The sequence below is a fragment of the Hylobates moloch genome, unplaced genomic scaffold (assembly GCF_009828535.3).
Source record: "Hylobates moloch isolate HMO894 unplaced genomic scaffold, HMol_V3 SCAFFOLD_12, whole genome shotgun sequence".
NCBI classification, from domain to species: Eukaryota; Metazoa; Chordata; class Mammalia; order Primates; family Hylobatidae; genus Hylobates; species Hylobates moloch.
Genome location: NW_026652287.1, coordinates 94,490,747 through 94,511,578, shown reverse-complemented (window position 1 = coordinate 94,511,578; position 20,832 = coordinate 94,490,747). Strand labels below are relative to the sequence as shown.

At 44.9% G+C, this 20,832-nt stretch overlaps 1 protein-coding gene across 1 annotated transcript; it reads right to left on the bottom strand.

Annotated features, from left to right (window-relative positions):
- Positions 1-15,855: 15,855 nt before the first annotated feature.
- LOC116479693 (succinate--CoA ligase [GDP-forming] subunit beta, mitochondrial-like) lies at positions 15,856-17,318 on the bottom strand. The gene is given in 1 exon segment (XM_032761855.2): positions 15,856-17,318. A coding segment is annotated over 1 exon segment (1,299 nt). The 5' UTR covers positions 17,198-17,318; the 3' UTR covers positions 15,856-15,898.
- Positions 17,319-20,832: the final 3,514 nt, after the last annotated feature.

Here is a 20,832-nt window from a genome sequence, read left to right as displayed (position 1 = left end):
CCTCCCCATCTGGCTAGTTTTTGTATTTTTAGTACAGACGGGGTTTCACCATGTTGTCCAGGCTCCTCTTGAACTCCTGACCTCAGGTGACCCACCCCCCTTGGCCTCCCAAAGTGCTGGGATTACAGGCGTGAGCCACCGCGCCCCGCCTATTTCTGGAATTTTTCATTTGCTCTATTTGGATCTTGGTGGGCTGCGGGTAACTGAAACCACAGAAGCAGCACCGCGGCTGAAAGGGGACTGCTGTATCAGCGGGTGGAATGGAAGCTCAGACACACGAGCCTTTCGTGACGTCTTGGCTGGTGAAGAATTCACGACTCTGTTTTCCTCATCCTGCCTTTTTAGCCCTCTGCTTCCAGTCACTTCATGTCCTGACCAGTTTTCTACTTTGGTCACTCACCCTGTACAGACAAACTAGAACTCTCAGATGACAGAAAAATTCTTAACTACAGTAGCCCATTCTGTGCCCTGGGAAATGGAGCATAGCTGAATATTTGGGAATCTTAGGGGGAACAACTGTTACTTTGCATGCTTTTGTCATTTGATGTCTGAGGATGAATACAGACAATGGAAGTGATTGAATGAAATATGTGTCCAGCCCAGTATATTCCTAAATGTTGCATTAGGGAAAACACCTTACCAATTCTGTGTTTCCCTGGAAAAAAAAAAAAAAAAAAAGAAATGGGGAAAAGTTATGTTAGTTGATTTCAAGCTTCCTTAAGCATAGTGCTATAGAATAAAGCAATATTTACCAGTTTTGAGTAATGTATGGATTTTTTCTTTTTTGAGACAGGGTCTCATTTTGTCACCCAGGTTGGAGTGCAGTGGTGCCATTATAGCTCATTGCAGCCTTCATCTCCCAGGCTCAGGTGATCCTCCTGCCTCAGCCTCCCAAATAGCCGGGACTACAAGTGAGTGCTACCATGCCCAGCTAATTATTTTATTTTTCGTATAGGCAGGATCTCACTTTGCTGCCCAGGCTGGTCTTGAACTCCTGGGCTCAAGTGATTCTCCCACCTTGGCCTCCCAAAGTTTTGGGATTACAGCCATGAGCCACCATGCCCCACCCGGATTTCTAATATAAGAAATTATTTTGGGCGGGGTGCTGTGGCTTATGCCTGTAATCCCAGCACTTTGGGAGGCCGAAGTGGGAGGATTTCTTGAGCCCAGGAGTTCAAGACCAGCCTGGGCAACATAGTGAGACCGCTCCCCCAATCTCAAAAAAAAAAAAAAAGAAGTTATCTTGTACATCTGAGGAGGTCCATAGTCACCATTTGACAAAGTAACTTAAAGTCTTAATAACAGTAATAGCCTTTTAAAATTTGCAATTAAATTTATGAATATCTGCAGCCCCACATACAGAGTTATTTTCTAAATAGGTATGATTATGAGATGTAGAAATTTGTGGGTCATGTAAGGAACAAGGCAATACCAAACAGCACCTTTCTGGGCATTCATAGATTTGGGATGATACCTGGCATTCTTTGACATTTACTGTATACAATGTACTGTGCCAGGTGCTTTACTTGCACTATCAAATGTAATCATTCCAACACCCAACAAGACAGGCACTATTATTTCGGCTTCATAGATGAAGAAACTGAGGTTCAGAGAGGTAAAATAATGAGCAGCATCAGGCAGCAGGTACTGGGGGATCCCCAAGCTTGTGTGACTCTAGCCTATACGGGTGACCGCTACCCTACACTGTAATAGAGGGAATTGAACAACTGGCTTCTTGTCAGTCAGGGATCACTTTTAATCCTAGGACTATAGCAGTCAATAATGTGGTTACAAATTGTGCATTTCCATCTTCATGCTGCTGGCCATACAAGGTGAGGGCAGAGATACCTGAAGCCAGCATCCTTGATTTTTGAAGAGCCATGAGCTGACAGATTTGTGGGTAAAGAGAATGGAAAGCGATTAATTACAGAAACTTTTACACACTCCCTGGCTTCCTGAGATTCTTGAGGTGTGTAATTGGCAGTTGACGTGGCTGAGTGTTTCTCAGCTTTTTTGCTCAGCTCCAAGACGGTGAAGTCCCTGGTGGCTTCTGCTCTGAGGCTGCGTGACATCTGCTACCATCTGTGGTGGCTACCTCAGAAATCTCTCTCCTTGCTAAGCCAGCCAGAATCTCTCCCTTGCCAGGCCTTTAACTTGACTAAAGCAGTTAACAGGAACATGCGTCAGCCATGTTAACAGCTGTTTTGGTGGTGATTACTCCACTCTGGCTTAGGCACTGAGAATTGGATTTCTTTTTTTTTTTCTTTTCTTTTTTTTTTTTTCCTGTTCTGCTTTAAAATAAGTCACTGAGCAGTAGAAAGAAAATAAAGTCATGTACTTTCTGGTCTGTACTAGCAGTGAGGGACTCCATTTGCCAAAGAAGCTCTTGGAGGCCTGGATCCTTCTCTGATTCTCGGACTGTCAATGTCACAAGCAACAGTGCTAGCTTAGCCTTCTACCAGGGGTTTCCTCCCAAAGTGGTTTTGAATTCTCTTCCTTCATCGTATTTCGTCTGTGTTTTGATGCCCAGGTCTTGTAGCTCCAGGGAACAGTGAACTGTAAGACCCCAAAACTTAGGCCACAGGTAGAAGTTTATACATCCCCACACACAGTGGCTTAAACCAGCAGAGACCCAAAGATGCTTGGATTCAGAAAGGTGGCTGTCCCCAAATGTAGTCAGAATTGTTGCAAGGTGACTTCCTGCTATGCCTTGTCAACAATAAACAATTGACTAAGAAAATCCATGGAGGCCGGGCACAGTGGCTCACGCCTGTAATCCCAACACTTTGGGAGGCTGAGGCGGGTGGATCACTTGAGGTCAGGAGTTCGAGACCAGCCTGGCCAACATGAGGAAACTCCATCTCTACTAAAAATACAACAACAACAAAAAATTCCTGGGCATGGTGGCACACACAGGTATTCCCAGCTACTCCGGAGGCTGAGGCAGGAGAATCGCTTGAACCTAGGAGGAAGAGGTTGCAGTGAGCCAAAATCATGCTACTACACTCCAGCCTGGGCAACAGAGTGAGACTCCGTCTCAAAAAAAAAAAAAAGAAGAAGAAAAAGGAAAGTCCATGGAAACCATGAATGAAAGGGAATGAAGGAGACCCATTCAGTCAATAAGCAATCATTCTCAAAGGAGAAGGTAGAGTGACGCAGGAGGCCAGTGGCTGGCTCTCTGGGTGAGCTGGAGAGTGGCAGCTGTGTCCCTAGAGCAGGCGGGGATCCTGCCTGGCCAGCTGCACTCGGTCTTCTGGGTTTCTGGTTCACAGAGCTTGTTCATGGCCTCCCTGAGGCTATCGACTCTGCGCAGGCTCCAAGCCAAGCTGGGGGCTGCTTGGCAGCCTCAGTGAACTCTTTCTACTGGGACAGAGTGAGCTGTCCAACAGGGCAGAACATTTCAGCTCCTTGGCAGCTGTATATGCTTGAATGTAAATCACTACATTTGCTTTCTCTTCTCAGGGATATTCTTGTCAGAGTGAATCTGTTAGCATGAATCAGTTTCACAGGAGTGGACACCTAATAAACTGATAAAGGCATTTCTGAACTCCATGACATGTGGGAAGCCCAGCTCGAAACTCGGGGGCTTTCCCCTTACTGGCAGTTTGATTAAATGAGGATGAGGGGATGGGAGAGGCAGTGTTTCACCTCTGAGAATCTCCTCTTCCTAAACTGTTAACTGCCTAGGATTATAGGGATTAGATGAGATAGTAGATTCTCAATAAATGCATTAAATTATTAAAGGCCTGGGGTGCCCAAGGGCCTTCAATAATTTAATGCATTTATTAATTTATTTATTTATGTGAGAAAGAGTCTCGCTCTGTTGCCCAGGCTGGAGTGCAGTGGCACAATCTCTGCTCATGCAATCTCCACCTCCCAGGTTCAAGCTATTCTCCTGCCTCAGCCTCCTGAGTAGCTGGGACCACAGGCATGCACCACCATGCCCGGCTAATTTTTTGTATTTTTAATAAAGACGAGGTTTCACCACGTTGGCCAGGCTGGTCTCAAACTCCTGGCTTCAAGTGATCTGTCCATCTCAGCCTCCCAAAGTGCTGGGATTACAGCATTTAATACATTTATTGAGCACCTACTACATGCCATGCACTGTTCTAGGCACAGAGTACAAAACAATGTTCCTATCCTCTTGGAGGTTACATTCTGGTGGGGGAGAAGTCAGACGAAAATAAGATAATATTTGGAAGGGGGAAGGCCCAGGCTCTTGGCATGTTAAACTTACCTTGATATCCTTACAGAGAAAATGAACTTTCTGAGTGTTTCTTTGAATTTTTCGGCTCAATTTCACAGATAGTTGTACAGCACAGCTTAGTAGACTCTTCCAAAGTAGAAATATTTCTGGGTCAGAGAGACTCAGCAAAACAGCAGGAGCGCTGGGAAGACCTGGAGTGGTTGTTTGGAAAGGGGATGAGATGCTCCTTTACTCCTGCTCCAGTGTTTTTGGCTTGAAATAAATAACATGCAAATGAGCACCTGGGGCTGAGTCAGCAGTGAATAACCCCCTCTGCGGGACGCCCAGCCCCGAGGCATACACAGGGCCGCCGCTGCTGGCTCCTGCACCCGTGAGACGCTTCCACAGCAGCCTCTGCGCCTGACCCCCGCCCCTTGCCCAAGACACCTGCCCAGTCGGAATTCCAGCTCAGGCCAGTGGGGCTCTGCTGATGAAAACAGCATTACCTGGAAGGCTGGGACTTCAGTGTTTCTTCCCGCAGCAAGTGCTGGGGAAGCCGCTGCCTTCCCTGGCACCCCCTTGCTGAATAGCTTCCCTTCTGCAGAGGGCTGAGGTCCCCACTTCATCAGGCCTCAGCTCTCCCCTCGGCTCACCCCTCCTTCTTCATACCACTCCAGGCCTCTGTCCAGGACAGACTCTCCCACCTGGGCTCCCTGCCTCTTCTGAGAGCCGGCACCTTCATCAGCACCTGTTTTCCAGTGGGTTCATTTCAGCATACACAAATGTCCAGCTGCTGCTGTCCTAAACCCACTTTTATGATCCTGCATCTCCTCAACTCACTATTCCTTCTCTTCCCTGTCACTATCACGTTTCTTAAAAGAATAGTCTCCACTCCTCCCTCCCAGGATTTCTTAATCCACTAAAAACTAGTGTCAGCCCCCAACTCTCCGCTAAAACTTCTCTCAATGGGGTCACCGAGGACCCATTTGCACATCTGGTGCATGCTTCACAGCATGTGTTTTTACTAAACTTCTAGTCATTTCCCTTTGCAGTGCTCCCTCCCATCTGAAACATTTTGCTTCCTTTGGATATCTTTTTTCTTTCCTCCCTTTCTTTCTGTCTCTCTCTCTCTTTCTTTCCTCCTTTCTTTTTTTCTTTTTTTTTCTCTTTTTTTTTTTTTTTTTTTTTTTTTTTTTTTGATGGAGTCTAACTCTGTCGCCCAGGCTGGAGTACAGTGGGGCTCACTGCAGCCTCTGCCTCCCGGATTCAAGCAATTCTCCTACCTCAGCCTCCCAAGTGGCTGGGATTACAGGCGCGCCACCATGCCCAGCTAATTTCTGTATTTTTAGTAGAGATGGGGTTTCGCCATGTTGGCCAGGCTGGTCTTGAACTCCTGACCTCAAGTGATCTGTCCACCTCAGCCTCCCAAAGTGCTGGGATTGCAGGCGTGAGCCACTGCGTCTGGCCTGTTGGGTATTTCCTTGATGCCGCTCTCTGGTTCTCCTGCCACCTCTTGACCACCCTCTAGTCTTCTTTGGCTGCATTATCTCCATCTCACCCCCTTTGCACAGACTCCCCGTGATTCAGCCCCCATCTCTAAGACTAATTCCACCGCCTCTACGTAGTGAGTACCTGCCTCTTTTCCGAGCCACAGACCATATTTCTATTTCCCCTTCATCTTTACATAGACATGCTTAGAGCACCTCAAAATATAAAACCGACCTCATTTTTTTGCCCTTACTTCAAATCTGCTCTATCTACACTACCTCATTCCATAAAGGCACCAACACCATCCATTTATTCACCCACACAAGCTAGAAATCTTAAAGCCATTCCCCCTCTTTGTAACCAGTGCCATCTAATCATGTCAAGCTCTACCTTCTAAAGACACCCAAAATTTGTCCACCTTACTCTTTCCTACCTTGGTTCAGGGCACCATTATTTCCCCCCAGGAGAGTTGTAACAGTCTTCTATGTGGTCCCGGGTCTTCAGCTTTGCCCATACCCAATCCACCCACCATGTAAACTACCTGTGTGATCTCAAATGCAAATCAGATCATCTCATTCCACTTCTTAAAACTTTCAGTGGCTCCTTTTGCCCAGATGGTCATGTCTGAATTTCTGAGTGAAGTCCACTAGGTTCCCAGTGTACTGAAGCCCATGCAATGCCCCAGCCTCATCTCCCACCACCCCCCCATTCCATGCTCTACACATCAAGCCCTGAGCCCACCTTGCTATTTCATGCCCTTGAGTGACACACAAACACCTCCTCTGCCTGCAATCACATTTCTTCTCCTTCAAGACCCTTTCAGATGTCAGCTCGGCAAAGCCCTCATGTTCTTCTCCTGACTCTGTATTCTGTAAAGAAATGCTCTCTAAGTACCCTTTTCCTAGTTATTGAGAAGTGTTTCTTTTATGTCTGCTCCTGAAGTAAACAGTGAGTTCCTTGTGGCCAGAGCATGCCCTTTGCTATTTCACTCATCTCGTCCTCCCACAGGATCTTGCCAAGTGTCATATGTAGGTGGTGTTTAATCAATGCAATGAGCAAAGCAGCCCAGGTACTGTGAGAATGAAATATCTGGCCGGGCACAGTGGCTCACACCTGTAATCCCAGCACTTTGGGAGGCCAAGGCGGGTGGATCACTTGAGGTCATGAGTTTGAGATCAACCTGGCCAACATGGTGAAACCCCATCTCTGTTAAAAAAAAAAACAAAATTAGCCAGGTGTGGTGGCGGGAACCTGTAATCCAAGCTACTCTCGAGGCTGAGGCAGGAGAATCACTTGAACCTGGGAGACAGAGGTTGCAGTGAGCCGGGATGGCGCCATTGCACTCCAGCCTGGACAACACTGTGAGACTCCATCTCAAAAAGAAAAAAAAAAAAAGATATCTAATGGGGCTGTTTTCCTTTGCCCCTAGATTGTGAGCACTTGGTGGACTGGGAGTGTGTCTTTTTGTTATCTGCTGTACCTAGACAGCTAGTGTTCAGTAAATAGTGTTGATTATGGTTGGGTTTACTCGAACCTTCCAAAACCCCCTCCCAATGCAAAGGGATAAAGATATCTAACTAGAATGCTCCCACTTCTGAACAGCTTTCTTTGACTTCACTTTCCCTGATACTGACCTTTACCTCACCATGCCCTTCCCATTCTATCCTCACCCCATGCTAGGAGGAACTCTGGGCTATAAAGCTAATCTCATAAAATTTGCTGGAGTCTGAAGTCCACCCTGGCTAAAAAAAGAGCACACCTCAGAGCCCAGCCCAGGCTGGCTTTAGGTACTTTCCACTTTTATTGAAATTATGACCACATTTCTGGAATCAAAACAGGGAAATATGACTTACAAAGAACTTTTAAATGATAAAGGGAACAAGTTCCTCTTCATGGAATATGTCATTTTCCAGGCAGAGGGCTAAGGGGCTTTACATATTATCTCACTTCATCTACACTGCAGCCCTAAGAAGAGGCTACTGTCATCTTCTCACTTTATACGTGAAGGAACAAGAGGCAATGGTGCTGAAAGGGTGGAGAAATGGTACAGAAATGGTGGAACTGGAAATCAAACCCTCCTCTGTCTGATGCCAAACCATCAGGTCACTTCCAGGGACATGAAGCAATCTGTGACATGCCTTTGGGATCCTGAATTAGCAGAATTTCTGGGATTTCAATGATTTATGAGAACCCTGTAAAATTAGTAGTGTTTCTATACACTAGCAGCAAATTATCTGAAAAAGAAATTAAGAAAATTCCATTTACAATAGCTACCAAAAATTAAAATACTTAGGAATAAACTTAAGGAGGTGAAAGATCTGTACACTGAAAACTAGAAACCACTAATGAATGAGATTGAATAAGACACAAATAAGTGGAAAGATATCCCATGTTCATGGATTGGAATAATTATTATTGTTAAAATGTCCATACTACTCAAAGCAATCTACAGATTCAATGAAATACCAACCAAAACATCAATGACGTTCTTCACATAAATAAAAAAACACTTATGAAATATATATGGGATCCCAAAAGACCACAAATAGTCAAAGCAGTCTTGAACAGAAAGAACAAAGCTGGAGGCATCACATTACCTGATTTCAAAATATATATAAAACTATAGTAAACAAAACAGCATGATCCTTCCATAACAACAGACATATAGACCAATGGAACAGAATAGAGAGCCCAGGGACAGAATATTAGAAATTTAGAATTTCTGATTTTGAGTTTTCTAGGATGTTTGAAAGCCATCTTCTCAGAATAGGATGGCCAGAAGGTATAGAGAGGGACCCAGCCTTCAGTTATAGTTATGCAGCCCTCCCAAGGCCTGGCTCTCTCTCTTTGGAACCTCTTTGGAACTTCAGGGGCTTGAAGATTCCCACTGGGCACAAGGAAGTTGAGATCTGCTCCCAGGTTTTAGTACTTTATATTTATACATTATTAATGCATAAATAAATATATAATATGTAATAACATTTACTATATATTTAGGGATGTTCAGTTCTATATGTAAATCAACTTATTTGTTTAAATTTTTTAAAATTTTGAACTGATCATAAACTTAGTGAAAAGTTGGATGTTCTGTAGAAAGAATTATATTTTTCCTGAACCAACTGAGAGTAACCATCAGTTGCCAACCTGATATCCAGTCATGTGCAGATACTCTAATGTGTAATTCCTACAGATAAAGACGCTCTCCTTCACAACCATAATACAGCCGTCAGAATCAGGAAGGTAAACAGATGTCTTACTGACATCCAGTCCTTAGACCCCATTCAAGTTTCACCAATTGTCCCAATAATTGCCTTTGCAGCAAAATGACCTAGTTCAGAATTACAGGTTACATTTAGTTACCTCTTTTGTCTCCTGAATGAAACAGTTCCTTGCATCTTTCCTTGACTTTCATGATCATGGCACTTGTGAAGATTATAGGCCAGTCATTTTGTATAATGTCCCTCAATCTGGTGTTTCTTTGTGATTAAACTCAAATTATCCATTTTTGGCCAGAACATCACAGAAATGACACTGTTCTCATTGCATCCTGTCACACAGGGCTCAGTTTCCATTTGTCTCATTATTGATGATTTTGCTTTGATAATTAAGGTGTCTTCTAGGTCCCTTCACTGTAAAGATGTTTTGACCCCATGAGTAATTAATGAGTATTTAGTGGAGAGGTATGTTGTACCTCCCATTTCTCACCAAACTTTCAATTTATTCATCTATTTGCTAATATCAGTATGGAATCATGGTTTCCTATTTTATTCAAAGGGTTGTAATCCATGATTATTATTCATTTTAATAACAAGTGGAACCCTGTACAGCTGTGGGAACTCATTTCAGCAATCTTTCGTGTCCTCTTGCCATGTCCTCATTATTCTTTGAGCAAGCACATGCTCCAGGCTCATGTTGTACTTTCCTTGCCCTAGACCTAGAACTGACCATTCTTGTAAGGAGCCTGGGTTGCATTTGGTGGAAAACGGCATTTTAAAACCAAGATCTGGATGCTAGGTTCGCTCTGCTATTAGGGCATCACCACTCCCAGGCCCTCAGAGTAGACAGGGTAGGGAATATATGTTTGTATATGGATATATGTATGTGTGTATAGCATGTAATGATACAGGTACATACGTAGACATCTGTTATGGACTGAATGTTTGAGTCCCCCAAAATTCATATGTTGAAGCCCTAATCCCAATTGTGATAGTATTTGGAAATGGGGCTTGTGGGAGGTAATTAAGGTTAAATTAGGTTATTAGCGTGGGGTCTTCATGATGGCATTAGTGGCCTTATAAGAAGAGAGGGCATGGCTGGGCGAGGTGGCTCACACCTGTAATCCCAACACTCTGGGAGACCGAGGCAGGTGGATCACTTGAGGTCAGGAGTTCGAGACCAGCCTGGCCAACATGGTGAAACCGTGTCTCTACTAAAAATACAAAAAAGTAGCTGGGCATGGTGGCACATGCCTATAATCCCAGCTACTTGGGAGGCTGAGACAGGAGAATCGCTTGAACCTCGGAGGCAGAAATTGCAGTGAGCCGAGATCGCGCCACTGCACTCCAGGCTGGGCAACAGAGCGAGACTACGTCTCAAAAAACAAAACAAAACAAACAAAAAAAAAACAGCAGCAGTCTCTCTTTCTCGTTCTCTCTTTCTGTCCCATGTAAGGACACAGTGTGAAGGTAGGGAGCAAGCCAGGAAGAGGGCCCTAGCCAGCATCTTGATCTTGGACTTCCCAGTCTCCAGAACTATGGGCAATACATGGCTGTTGTATGAGCCACCCAATCTAGTGTATTTTGTGATAGTAACCTGAGCTGACTAAGATAATGTCTGTATTTATTTATACATATATTCATTTATATACAAATTTAAATCTCTGCTGATTTCTGCATCTATCTCTATATTGAAAATCATGAGTGCGCACTAATACCTCCAATACCAATCAACACCTCTGGGTTTATTCAAGTTCTCCTTTCCATATTTGTAACTTCTTTCTCCTACAGTGAAAGCATGGACTTCCATTGTCTCTAACATATTTATCCATTTTTTCCACTCCCTCTGTATAACAAATTTCCCATCTCCATTGCCCACATCTCCACCATGTGGGTGATGGTTGGATACTAACAGTGCTGACTGCCTCTCCCTACTTAGATCTAAGACAACCTTGCTGGTGGCCCCAGTGCATGTGCGTCCCTGCCACCCTCTCTGGCTTTGACACATGCTCCAGGCTGCCCATTCAAGGAAGCCCTCTTCCACCCTTCTGGACTGATGACTCTGCTGGGTACCCCCTCCCCTATGTCCTCCTCCCCATGCCTGAGCTCGGCCACCCCACTGTAGGCTACCAGCCCCTCCCACCATGCCTTACTCTGTTCAACTAACCGCTAATGGCTTTAAAACCGAGTTATTCAGGAAGGAAAGGGAACAAGGAAAAGAAGAGAATTTTATTGTGGGTTTTTTCCTGATTATTTTAGTAATACAAAATGACTTGGAGACATTTGGGGAAATACAGAAGAGACAGAGAAAGATAAAAATCCGCATTAATTCTTCCACCCAGAGAAAACCATTATTATCCCTTTCCCTCCAAAAACGTTGAACTTAAACAAAAACAACCTTCACCGCCCATCCCTACCTGCCAAACTACTAGTTTCCTCAGTTGAGAAAAGAATATATGCACATGCCAGGTGCGGTGGCTCATGCCTGGAATCCCGGCACTTTGTGAGGCCGAGGTAGGTGAATCACGAGGTCATGAGTTCGAGAACAGCCTGGCCAACGTGGCAAAACCTCATCTCTACTAAAAATATAAAAATTAGCCAGGCATGGTGGCCCGCACCTGTCATCCCAGCTGCTCGGGAGGCTGAGGCATGAGAATTGCTTGAACCCAGGAGGCGGAGGTTGCAGTGAGCCAAGACCTCACCATTGCACTCCAGCCTGGGCGACAGAGTGAGACTCTGTCTCAAAAACAAAACAAAACAAAAAAAGAATATGTACACATGGTTGAAAAATTCAGAAGTAACCTTCCTTCCCACCCAGATCCCCAAGACCCCGCCCCAGAGGCAACTGCTGATATCTGTGTATTGTGTATTCTTCCAGCTATTTTCTATGCATATATAATATATGTTTACTCCATTTCTCAACCAAATTGAACGTTTACCTTTCTTACATATTTCCTCTTAGTCTTTTTGCTCTGCATGTATATAATCTAGCAAAATATGAACTTTTTCCTGTAAGTTATCACTTGAAGTGCCTGCATAATTTTCCATCATATATGTATTTCATTGGTTTCATCTCCTGTTGTTGAATATCTGCAGTTTTTTTACTATCATAAATGATGGGCTTTGTCTTTATTGTGCCAGGGAAGTCACGAAGCCAACCCAGCGTAGTGAAGCAGTTCAGCTGCTTTTGGTGGCTAGTAATAGAATATTGAGCCAAAACTGGCTAAAACAATAGAGGTTTATTTTTCTCAATAATAAGCATTCCAAGGCCGGGCGCGGTGGCTCATGCCTGTAATCCCAGCACTTTCGGAGGCTGAGACTGGTGAATCATCTGAGGTCAAGAGTTTAAGACCGGTCTGGCCAACATGGTAAAACACCATCTCTACCAAAAAAAAAAAAAAATTAGCCAGGCATGGTGGCTCACGCCTGTAATTCCAGATATTTGGGAGGTTGAGGCATGAAAATTGCTAGAACCCGGAAGGCGGAGGTTGCAATGTGTTGAGATCGTGCCACTGTGCTCCAACCTGGGGGACAGAATGAGACTCTGTCTCAAAAAAAAAAAAAAAAAAAAAGCATTCCAGAGGTGGGTGATTAAACCAGTTTTGCCCAAGATGCCAAAACACAGAAGATAACATTTCAAAGCCAAGTCACTATAGGTAGAATTTCCAAAGCGCAGGTTTGAGGGCCTCTCCCTGTGTTCCTGAACTCCTCACCCTTTTCAGGATTGAGAGAGGGGAGAGAAAGAGAAGATTCTTCAACTGGTTTTTTTCTTCAGATTTCTTCTGAGGTGCCCGGGATGGAGGTTTTACTGCCCTCAACTTAAGGCAGGTCTCAGACAGAGCAGTGAGACCTACTACTTGACTGACAAGTGAGACAGCTAACAAGACCTGCGGCTGCCAGACAGGAGGCCTGTGCTGGAGGCAGCCACTGTGATGCTGAGTGCTTCCCCGGGTCTGGCATGCAGCACTCAGGAGAGAAATGCTGCTAGTCCAATGAGGGCAGGGGATCCTCTCAGAAGAAAATGGGAAGTGGGCACAGCACCCCTGTGAGGCTGAGGGAGGAGACCCCAGGACAGATGCATCCCCTCAAGAGACCTGCAGGGAATCCCGGAGTAGCAATCTCCTAAGAGCCTGCAGAAGTATCCGTGAGAAAAAATCAGCTGGGTCACGACAGAGACCCCAGTTGGCTTTTAGCAGTACCTACTTCCGAAAGACTCTACCTGTCGTCTTTCCCACACCCTGGCCCTAAGGGATCAAGCACCCCCTAGCAGCCTGGTAGGGGTGAGTGTTGGGTGGAAGGAGAAGAAGCATGAGGCAGGAAAAGAAAGAAACACCAGCCATGGCCTCTTTACACCTCAGGCTGTGGGCCTGACACAGGCCTGGTGATGGAAGGGAGACACGATGCAAAATCAGATTCAGGATTTTATTCATCTTGGACTATTCTGATTCCACAATTGCAAATCTGTTTACTAGGGAAAGTGACTTTGGATTATCTATTATCTGAGGGTGAAGACAAAAGTCAGGGACCTGCCAGAGTTTTCATCCAGTAGGGGAATATCACCCGCCTGAAGAGTTTACAGGGCCAATGGGGAACAATAGTAGAGTTCATTTTCATCACACCTAATGAGCTGTGTGCTTGACATTCCAGTTACATGTAGAGCTAAAGTGGCTGAAGCAACAAGGGTTTATTTTTATTTTTTGAGATGGAGTTTCACTCTTGTTGCCCAGGCTGGAGTGCAGTGGCATGATCTCGGATCGCTGCAACCTCCGCCTCCCAGGTTCAAGTGATTATCCTGCCTCAGCCTCCCCAGTAGCTGGGATTACAGGCACCCACCACCACACCCAGCTAATTTTTGTGTTTTCAGTAGAGACAGGGTTTCACCATGTTGGCCAGGCTGGTCTCGAACTCCTGACCTCAGGTAATCCACCCACCTCGGCCTCCCATAGTGCTGGGATTACAGGCATGAGCCAACGCACCCGGCCGAGGGTTTATTTTTCTCACTTAAAAAGAAGTTGGGAGGCAGGTGACTGCAGGGTTGGTTTATTAGCTCAGTGAAGGCCAAGGACCATGCTCAGCCATCCTCTTGCTCTTGCTCTACTGGCCTCCCTCTATCAGTAATGTCTCCTCTCCTGGCCACAAGATGGCTGCCCTGGATCCAGGCATCACATCCTCACACAGAAAAACATGCCAGACAGGCTCTCCCCTTTTACGGAGAGGCAAATCTCTTCTAGAAGCGTCCCCGAAAGACCAACTTTATGACTCTTGAGCCAGAACTTGGTCACATGTCCATCCCTCCGACACATTTCCTGAATGTCTCTACTTCCTTACTGCCTAAGTTTCCTCAAGCCACTATAAACTAAAATCAGTACCTCCCTCCCAAGAATTGCTTCCAGTGAGGTCATCGACCACCTAATTGCCAAAACCAGTGCATGCATTTCACAGACTGGCCTTACTTGGTTTCTAGATCGATCAACACTGGAGACCTCTTCCTGTTCCTTGAAGCTTAATCCTTCCTTAGGGTGTTTTCTCTCCAGGTCTCCGTGTACCTCTCCACCACTCTTCAGGGTTCTGTGGCTCCCCCTCCTTCCTACACACGCTCCGTGGACCCAGCTGCCACCTGTGTGGCAAATACTACTACAGTTGCATAGCTAGCACCTACCTCTTTTCTAAGCAGTGGATCTATATTTTAAATTTCTTATATAATATTGGTTCAGGATGTCCCTAGAGAACCCCAAACTAAAACACCAAGGTCATTGTTTTTTCCCTTACACCAAGTCTGCTCTTTCTGTACTCTTTATTTCCATTAAGGGCACCACCACCACCCAAGCTAGAAACCTCAAAACCATTTTCCTCATCATTACCACCATCAACCCATGTCAATTCTGCCTTCTAAATACATCTCAAAATCATCATCTCTCCATCTCAACCACAGCTGCACTGGTTCTGGTTCAGTTCTTCCCAGGACAGTTCTAACAGACTTTTTTTTTTTCTTTTACAGCTTACAAAACATAATTTTATTTAAATTTGTGTACATAAAAATCTACCAAAATTTAAACAAAAACTTTATCCAAATCCTTTCCCACAACAAAATTGGACATCATGGAAAAAAAAAACATTCAAATAAGGTTCCCATCTTTCTACCATAAACTGGTAGATTCTGGGAGGATGAGGAGTAAGAGATAAACGAGGAGAGAAGATACTGATACCCAACACAATTTGATCTTCAATGTTGTCTCATCTTGAAATGACTTAATAACAGAGATTTCCATAAGAATCAGGATTCATTTTTGACCCAAAATGGAAGCTTCCACTCCAAAATCACAAATAAGGTTTCTAGTTTTATATTTAGTGTGAGGTAAACAGTATATTCAATATTAACCCAAATGGTAAAAACACATGGATGGTATATTAATGCAGACCTTACATTATTAAATATATTTTGGAACACTCATAGATTTTTCAAACATATGTTGGAATTAGAAACCTGTAAAATCTGCTGCAGTGTGTAATAGCTATTTGCTTGAATGTCTTGGCAGTGCCTTTTTAGTAGCTAATGTTCAGTGTAATCTTGTGCCTTTTTAGTAATTAATATATTAAATATAATCTTGTCTGAGTTTTTAAATGGTCTGTTTTTCTTTTTCATTAAGTCGGATTAGATGCCCACCAAAATTCTTGTAAATGAAGCAGGACCTGATTTCAAATTCCGTCTATACACACAATATTTGGCCACATAGACCGCTCCCCAAAGTCTGGAAAACACTGCCTACTGGGCAGGCTTACAGTGACAGAAAAGAATGAGAACACAAGATATTATTTTTATAAAGACTAAAATCAGATTTAGGCTGTCTAGATATCTTATTCCAGAAAACACAGATTTAAGATTTTTCAGTGATTCTTGCCTTCCCCCCACTTTTCTTCCCCAATGAGATAACCATTTCTTTCACAATGATGAACCATCCCTTTTTATGGAAAAATGGCTTTCTTTCTCCATCGGATCAGGACAAAGACATCACTTCTTAGCCACAATGGCCACAGCCTTCTTGGCTGCATCCTCCAGGTCAACGGCTGAAGTAATGGGGAGTCTGCTGTCGTTGAGTATTTTCTGGGCCTCTTGGACGTTGGTTCCTTCAAGCCGAACCACCAGGGGCACCTTGAGTCCTAGCTCCTGGCAGGCTTTGGTGACCCCATTGGCAATGATGGCACAGTTGACGATACCACCAAAAATATTGACAAGGATGGCTTCAACCTTAGGATCAGCTGTGAGCAATTTGAATGCTTGATATACTTGAGCTTCCTTTACACCACCTCCAAGATCCAAGAAGTTGGCTGGCTTCCCACCATTAAAGAAAATGATATCACAAGTAGCCATGGCAAGCCCAGCACCATTCACAAAGCAGGCAATGTTCCCATCTAGTCCTATGTATTTTAGATCATATTTGGCAGCTTCATTTTCAGTGAGCTCATTCTCTGATTTGTCGTCCATAGCAAATATGTCTTTTTGTTGGAATTCTGCGTTGTCACCAAAGTTTATCTTGGCATCAAAACAGACAGCTTGTCCCTCTGGAGTTTCACCAAAGGGATTCACTTCTACCTGAGTAGCACCAATTTTCAGGAAGAGATTATACAGCTTCGTAATTTGATCTGCAGCCTGGCTTTTCAAAGGCCCAACGAAGCCTAGATTTTCTGCCATCCGCTGAGCTTGGCTGTCCTTTATTCCTTCAAAAATGTCAATTTGCTCCTTAAAAATGAGCTCTGGGTTTGAAGCAGCCACCTCTTCAATGTCGACGCCCTCCTGGGGGCTGCCCACAGGCACGGGGCCATTGCAGGACCGGTCCATCAGGATTGCCAGGTAGGTTTCTCTGGAAATGTCCAAGGCTTCAGCAACCATCACCTTGTTAACTTTCACACCTTCTTTTGGAGTTTGTTTCGTCGCTAGATTGTAACCAATCATCTGTTTAGCCAGCTGTCCCACAACATTAGGGTCTTTTGTTAAATGAACGCCTCCTTTCAAACCACTATTGAAGACACCTTTTCCTCTTCCTCCAGCTAAGATCTGGGCTTTTAAAACAATTTCTTTTGCATTTAGTCTCTTAGCAGCCTTGAGAGCTTCATTCGCAGTGTCTGCTACAAAGAATCTTTGAACTCTCACTCTGTTATCAGACATCAGTTTCTTGCTCTGGTATTCCTGCAGGCTCAGCCGTCTTCAGGAGGTTAATTGAACTGCCCGGGACCTGGCCGCCAGGAAGCGGGGCGGCAGCGCTAGGGCTCGCAGAAGCTCCCATGCCTGCGCTGCCACGGGGGACGCCATCTTAAACAGGAAACCCAGCACTCCAACAGCCTTTTAACTACTGCCCCTTTCCCTTTTTTCCTGCCTTGTATGAAGATGTGATGCATGGAACTGTGGCAGCCATCTTGCAACCATGAAGTGATGAGAATGAGAACTAAAAGCCAAGGAGCTAAGGATGGCAGAAGAAAGCCAGACAGGAGCTGGGTCTCTGTGAGCCCCATTGAGCAGTTGAGTCAATGCTGGGAATCATCTGTCTGGAGACTTCTTGTGATGTGAAGTCATAAATGTCTTTCCTTATGCCTTTGATAATGGCCGTTAGTTGCTTCATAAGCCATTCCTAATTGACACAGGGAGTAGGAAGATGACGGTAACAATGTGAGCAAACTTACCACATGTTGATGTGGCGCTCTTGAAGCAGCTATTTTAGTCTGAGAGACAGTTTTTTTGTTTGTTTATTTGTTTGTTTTTAGGTAGCTGGGGGGAAAGCCAAACTATTAAATATTTAGTTTTTAATTATTGTTACTAAGTAGTACATTCAGTAGTCATCATGCCCACATCCCTTGCCCCTTGTTTGTCTTTTTCACTTAGGCCTGCTTTTAATTTTTAATATAAAACAGTGTTTTGAGCAATTTTGTGGAGAGTGTTTTCAAATGGTCACATCACACATTCCCTGGGTCAAAATGGCCGCAGCAAATAGGCCTCCGCCGACTGTATGGCCTCACCTGGAGCAAATGCACGAGAGGCAGGGATCTGTGGAGTAGGGTGAGGACACAGCAAGTTAAGATGGGGCGGGGGGTCATGTGGAATGGAACTCAGAGAGTCGGCGGTTGAGTGTAGAGTAGAGTGGGGCAAAATATGTGAAATGCAGGGCTTGGGAAAGGTGGGAGCCCTTCTTTCCCAAATGCAAATTGGGGGCATCCATTTCACTGGGACTTTCTTGGCCTCCGTCCCATCCTGCCTATTTTGTGCACCTTCAGATGGCCTGCTCTCATCTCAGCCACACCTGGGTGCCTGTGGGAAACGTGGTTGCCCCAATGTCACATGGGAAGCATGGCCGTCTCTGCTGCTGAGGTCTAAAGTCCATCCTGGGGTGGAGGTGTGGTCATCTGGTTGGAAGCAGGGACCAGGAGACTTGACTGGAAGTTTCTAGTGTCTGATGCTGGTTGCTTACGGGAGTCACCAGACAGTCCTCATGATGCCATCTGCAGAGGAAGTAGAAAGATGAGATCCAGAGATCTAGAGCAGAGAGAGAGTGGAGGACCCAGCGGCCGATGGGGACGGTGCAGAGCATCCCCATCCATATTCAGACATGCAGATGGATTGGAGTACTTGATGATGATTTCATAGCATCCAGATTGGGAATGACGAATTCAGCCTCCACCACAAGTGCAAAGTCCCTGGGACCAGCCATCCAGAGTCACCCAGTTCTTAGTCACTAGACCTCTAGAGATAATGGTCCCCATCCTCACACTTCACCCTTCCCCAGACTGCCCCAAATGTGGCTCTTCTGATGACAGTATTCTCCAGGCTTTATGAAGTTTTACTAATTGCGGCTGGTTAGTTATTTCTGAAGAAATTGTTTCTAGTTCCGGTGTTGAAGGATAGCACTTGAGCAAACAGAGAAAACACTTAATAAACATTCCAAGGCCATTGGCCTTTGGAGAAAGCTTGTCTTTTGGTCATATCACTTCTTCTAATGTGGCTTTTTTCCGCCTCAGAGAAGGGTGTTAGAGGACTGGGCATTTTCCCTCTAGACATTGTCAGCGGGACAGTTCCATGAGTGTATTGACGGTTCCTGGTCATGTGCTGTGATCACCAAGGTTCAGCCATTTTTGTGTCTGGGGAACCAGCAGGTTCCTTGGGTATAACGCTCCCCATTGCTGAGGTTATAGCAGCCTCTAGGGGTTGCCACGGGTTACTGTGCTGGCTGCAGTGCCTTGGATCCCTTTAAAGTTGGAGTTCTCAGGGTTTCCTACAGGTGTTCCAGGGGAGCACAGAGGGTCTGATGGCTGGACTTTAGCGTCGCCTCCATCTGCTGCCCATGGTCTGCAACTTAGGGTATCAGCTTGCCTAGACCCACCCAAGAATCACCCCCACTCTAACTGCACACACGCAACATACACACATGCGCACACAGCCCCTGCTCTGAAGGGGGCGTGCATTCAAGTCCTCACTCCTCTTGTTGAAGCCCCCCAAGTTCCCCTAGTTCTTCCCCATGTCCCCAACCTCCTCATTTGCTGAACACAAGGAAGTGTGTTTGTGTTCACACGTGGCCCTGGAGAGCTGTTGCCAAGGGGCATTTAGCGTTTTCCTGAGTCTCTTAGCAGGGGCGTTCCAGGCTCTAGTTTTTATGATTTGTCTCAAAATCCAATCCAGTCTCATCACTCTCTGCTGAAAACCTGTGGCAATTTCCCATTTCCTCTTCTTGTGGATTATAAGGCCCCTTTCCCGTCTCCCTGCCCTCTTTACCCTCGCCTCTCCTGACACACCATCCCCACCTGCTAGTCAGAATGAATTTCTTTTTGTACTTCAAAAGCTCTCTTCTCGTTCTTGAAATTTTACAATTAATCCCATCTGGCCACAGCTCTGTGTACAGCATGGTAGTGTCTAATAATTAGTTACGAGTGTGTGGGTATCATCCAGTATTTGGCAGGGCAACTGTGATTTGCCTACTGCAAAGCTCCAAGTACCCACTTTGAAAGATACCAAAGAAGGTTAAGACACAGTTCCTACTTTCCTGGAATTTTACCTTCTAGTTGGGTAAGACATGAACACATGAAATAACTAGAAAACAAGTGTTAAAACAGAGGTTGCAAACTGGTGGACTATGAGCTGAAGCTAGGCCTTAAAAAATGTGTCTTGTTTCAAAATAACAATCTTAGCCAGCTCAGTTGTTGTTTTCCGATTTTTAAAATTCTGGTAAAATACATATAACGTTAAATTTACTATTTCAACCATTTTTAAGTGTAAAATTCAGTGGCACTAAGTACATTCATATTGGTCTGCAGCCATCACCACCGTCTACCTACAGAACTTTTTTCATAATTTTTTTTTTTTTTTTTGAGGTGGAGTCTCGCTCTGTCACCCAGGCTGGAGTGCAGTGGCGTGATCTCGACTCACTGCAACCTCCACCTCCCAGGTTCAAGTGATTCTCCTATCTCAGCCTCCCAAGTAGCTGGGACTACAGGCAGCTGCCACCATGCCTAGATAATTTTTTTGTATTTTTAGTAGACATGAGGTTTCACCATGTTGGCCAGGCTGGTCTCAAACTCCTGACCTCAGGTGATCTACCCACCTCGGCCTCCCAAAGTGCTGGGATTACAGTCGTGAGCCACTGCACCCAGCCTAGAACTTTTTTCATCTTGCAAATCTGAAACTCTGTACCCATTAATCACTAATTCCCCATTCTTGCCCCCCACCCACCTCCTGGCAACCACCATTTCACTGTCTCTGTGGTTTTGACTACTCTAAGTATTGCAGCTCATACTAATGGAATCGAGCAGTAATTTATCCTTCTATGACTGACTTATTTCATTTAGCAGAATGTCCTGAGGATTCATCTGTGTTGCATATATCAGCATTTCCCTCCTCATAAGGCTAAATAATATTCCATCATGTGATATATATATATATGTGTGTCACATTTTGCTTATCTA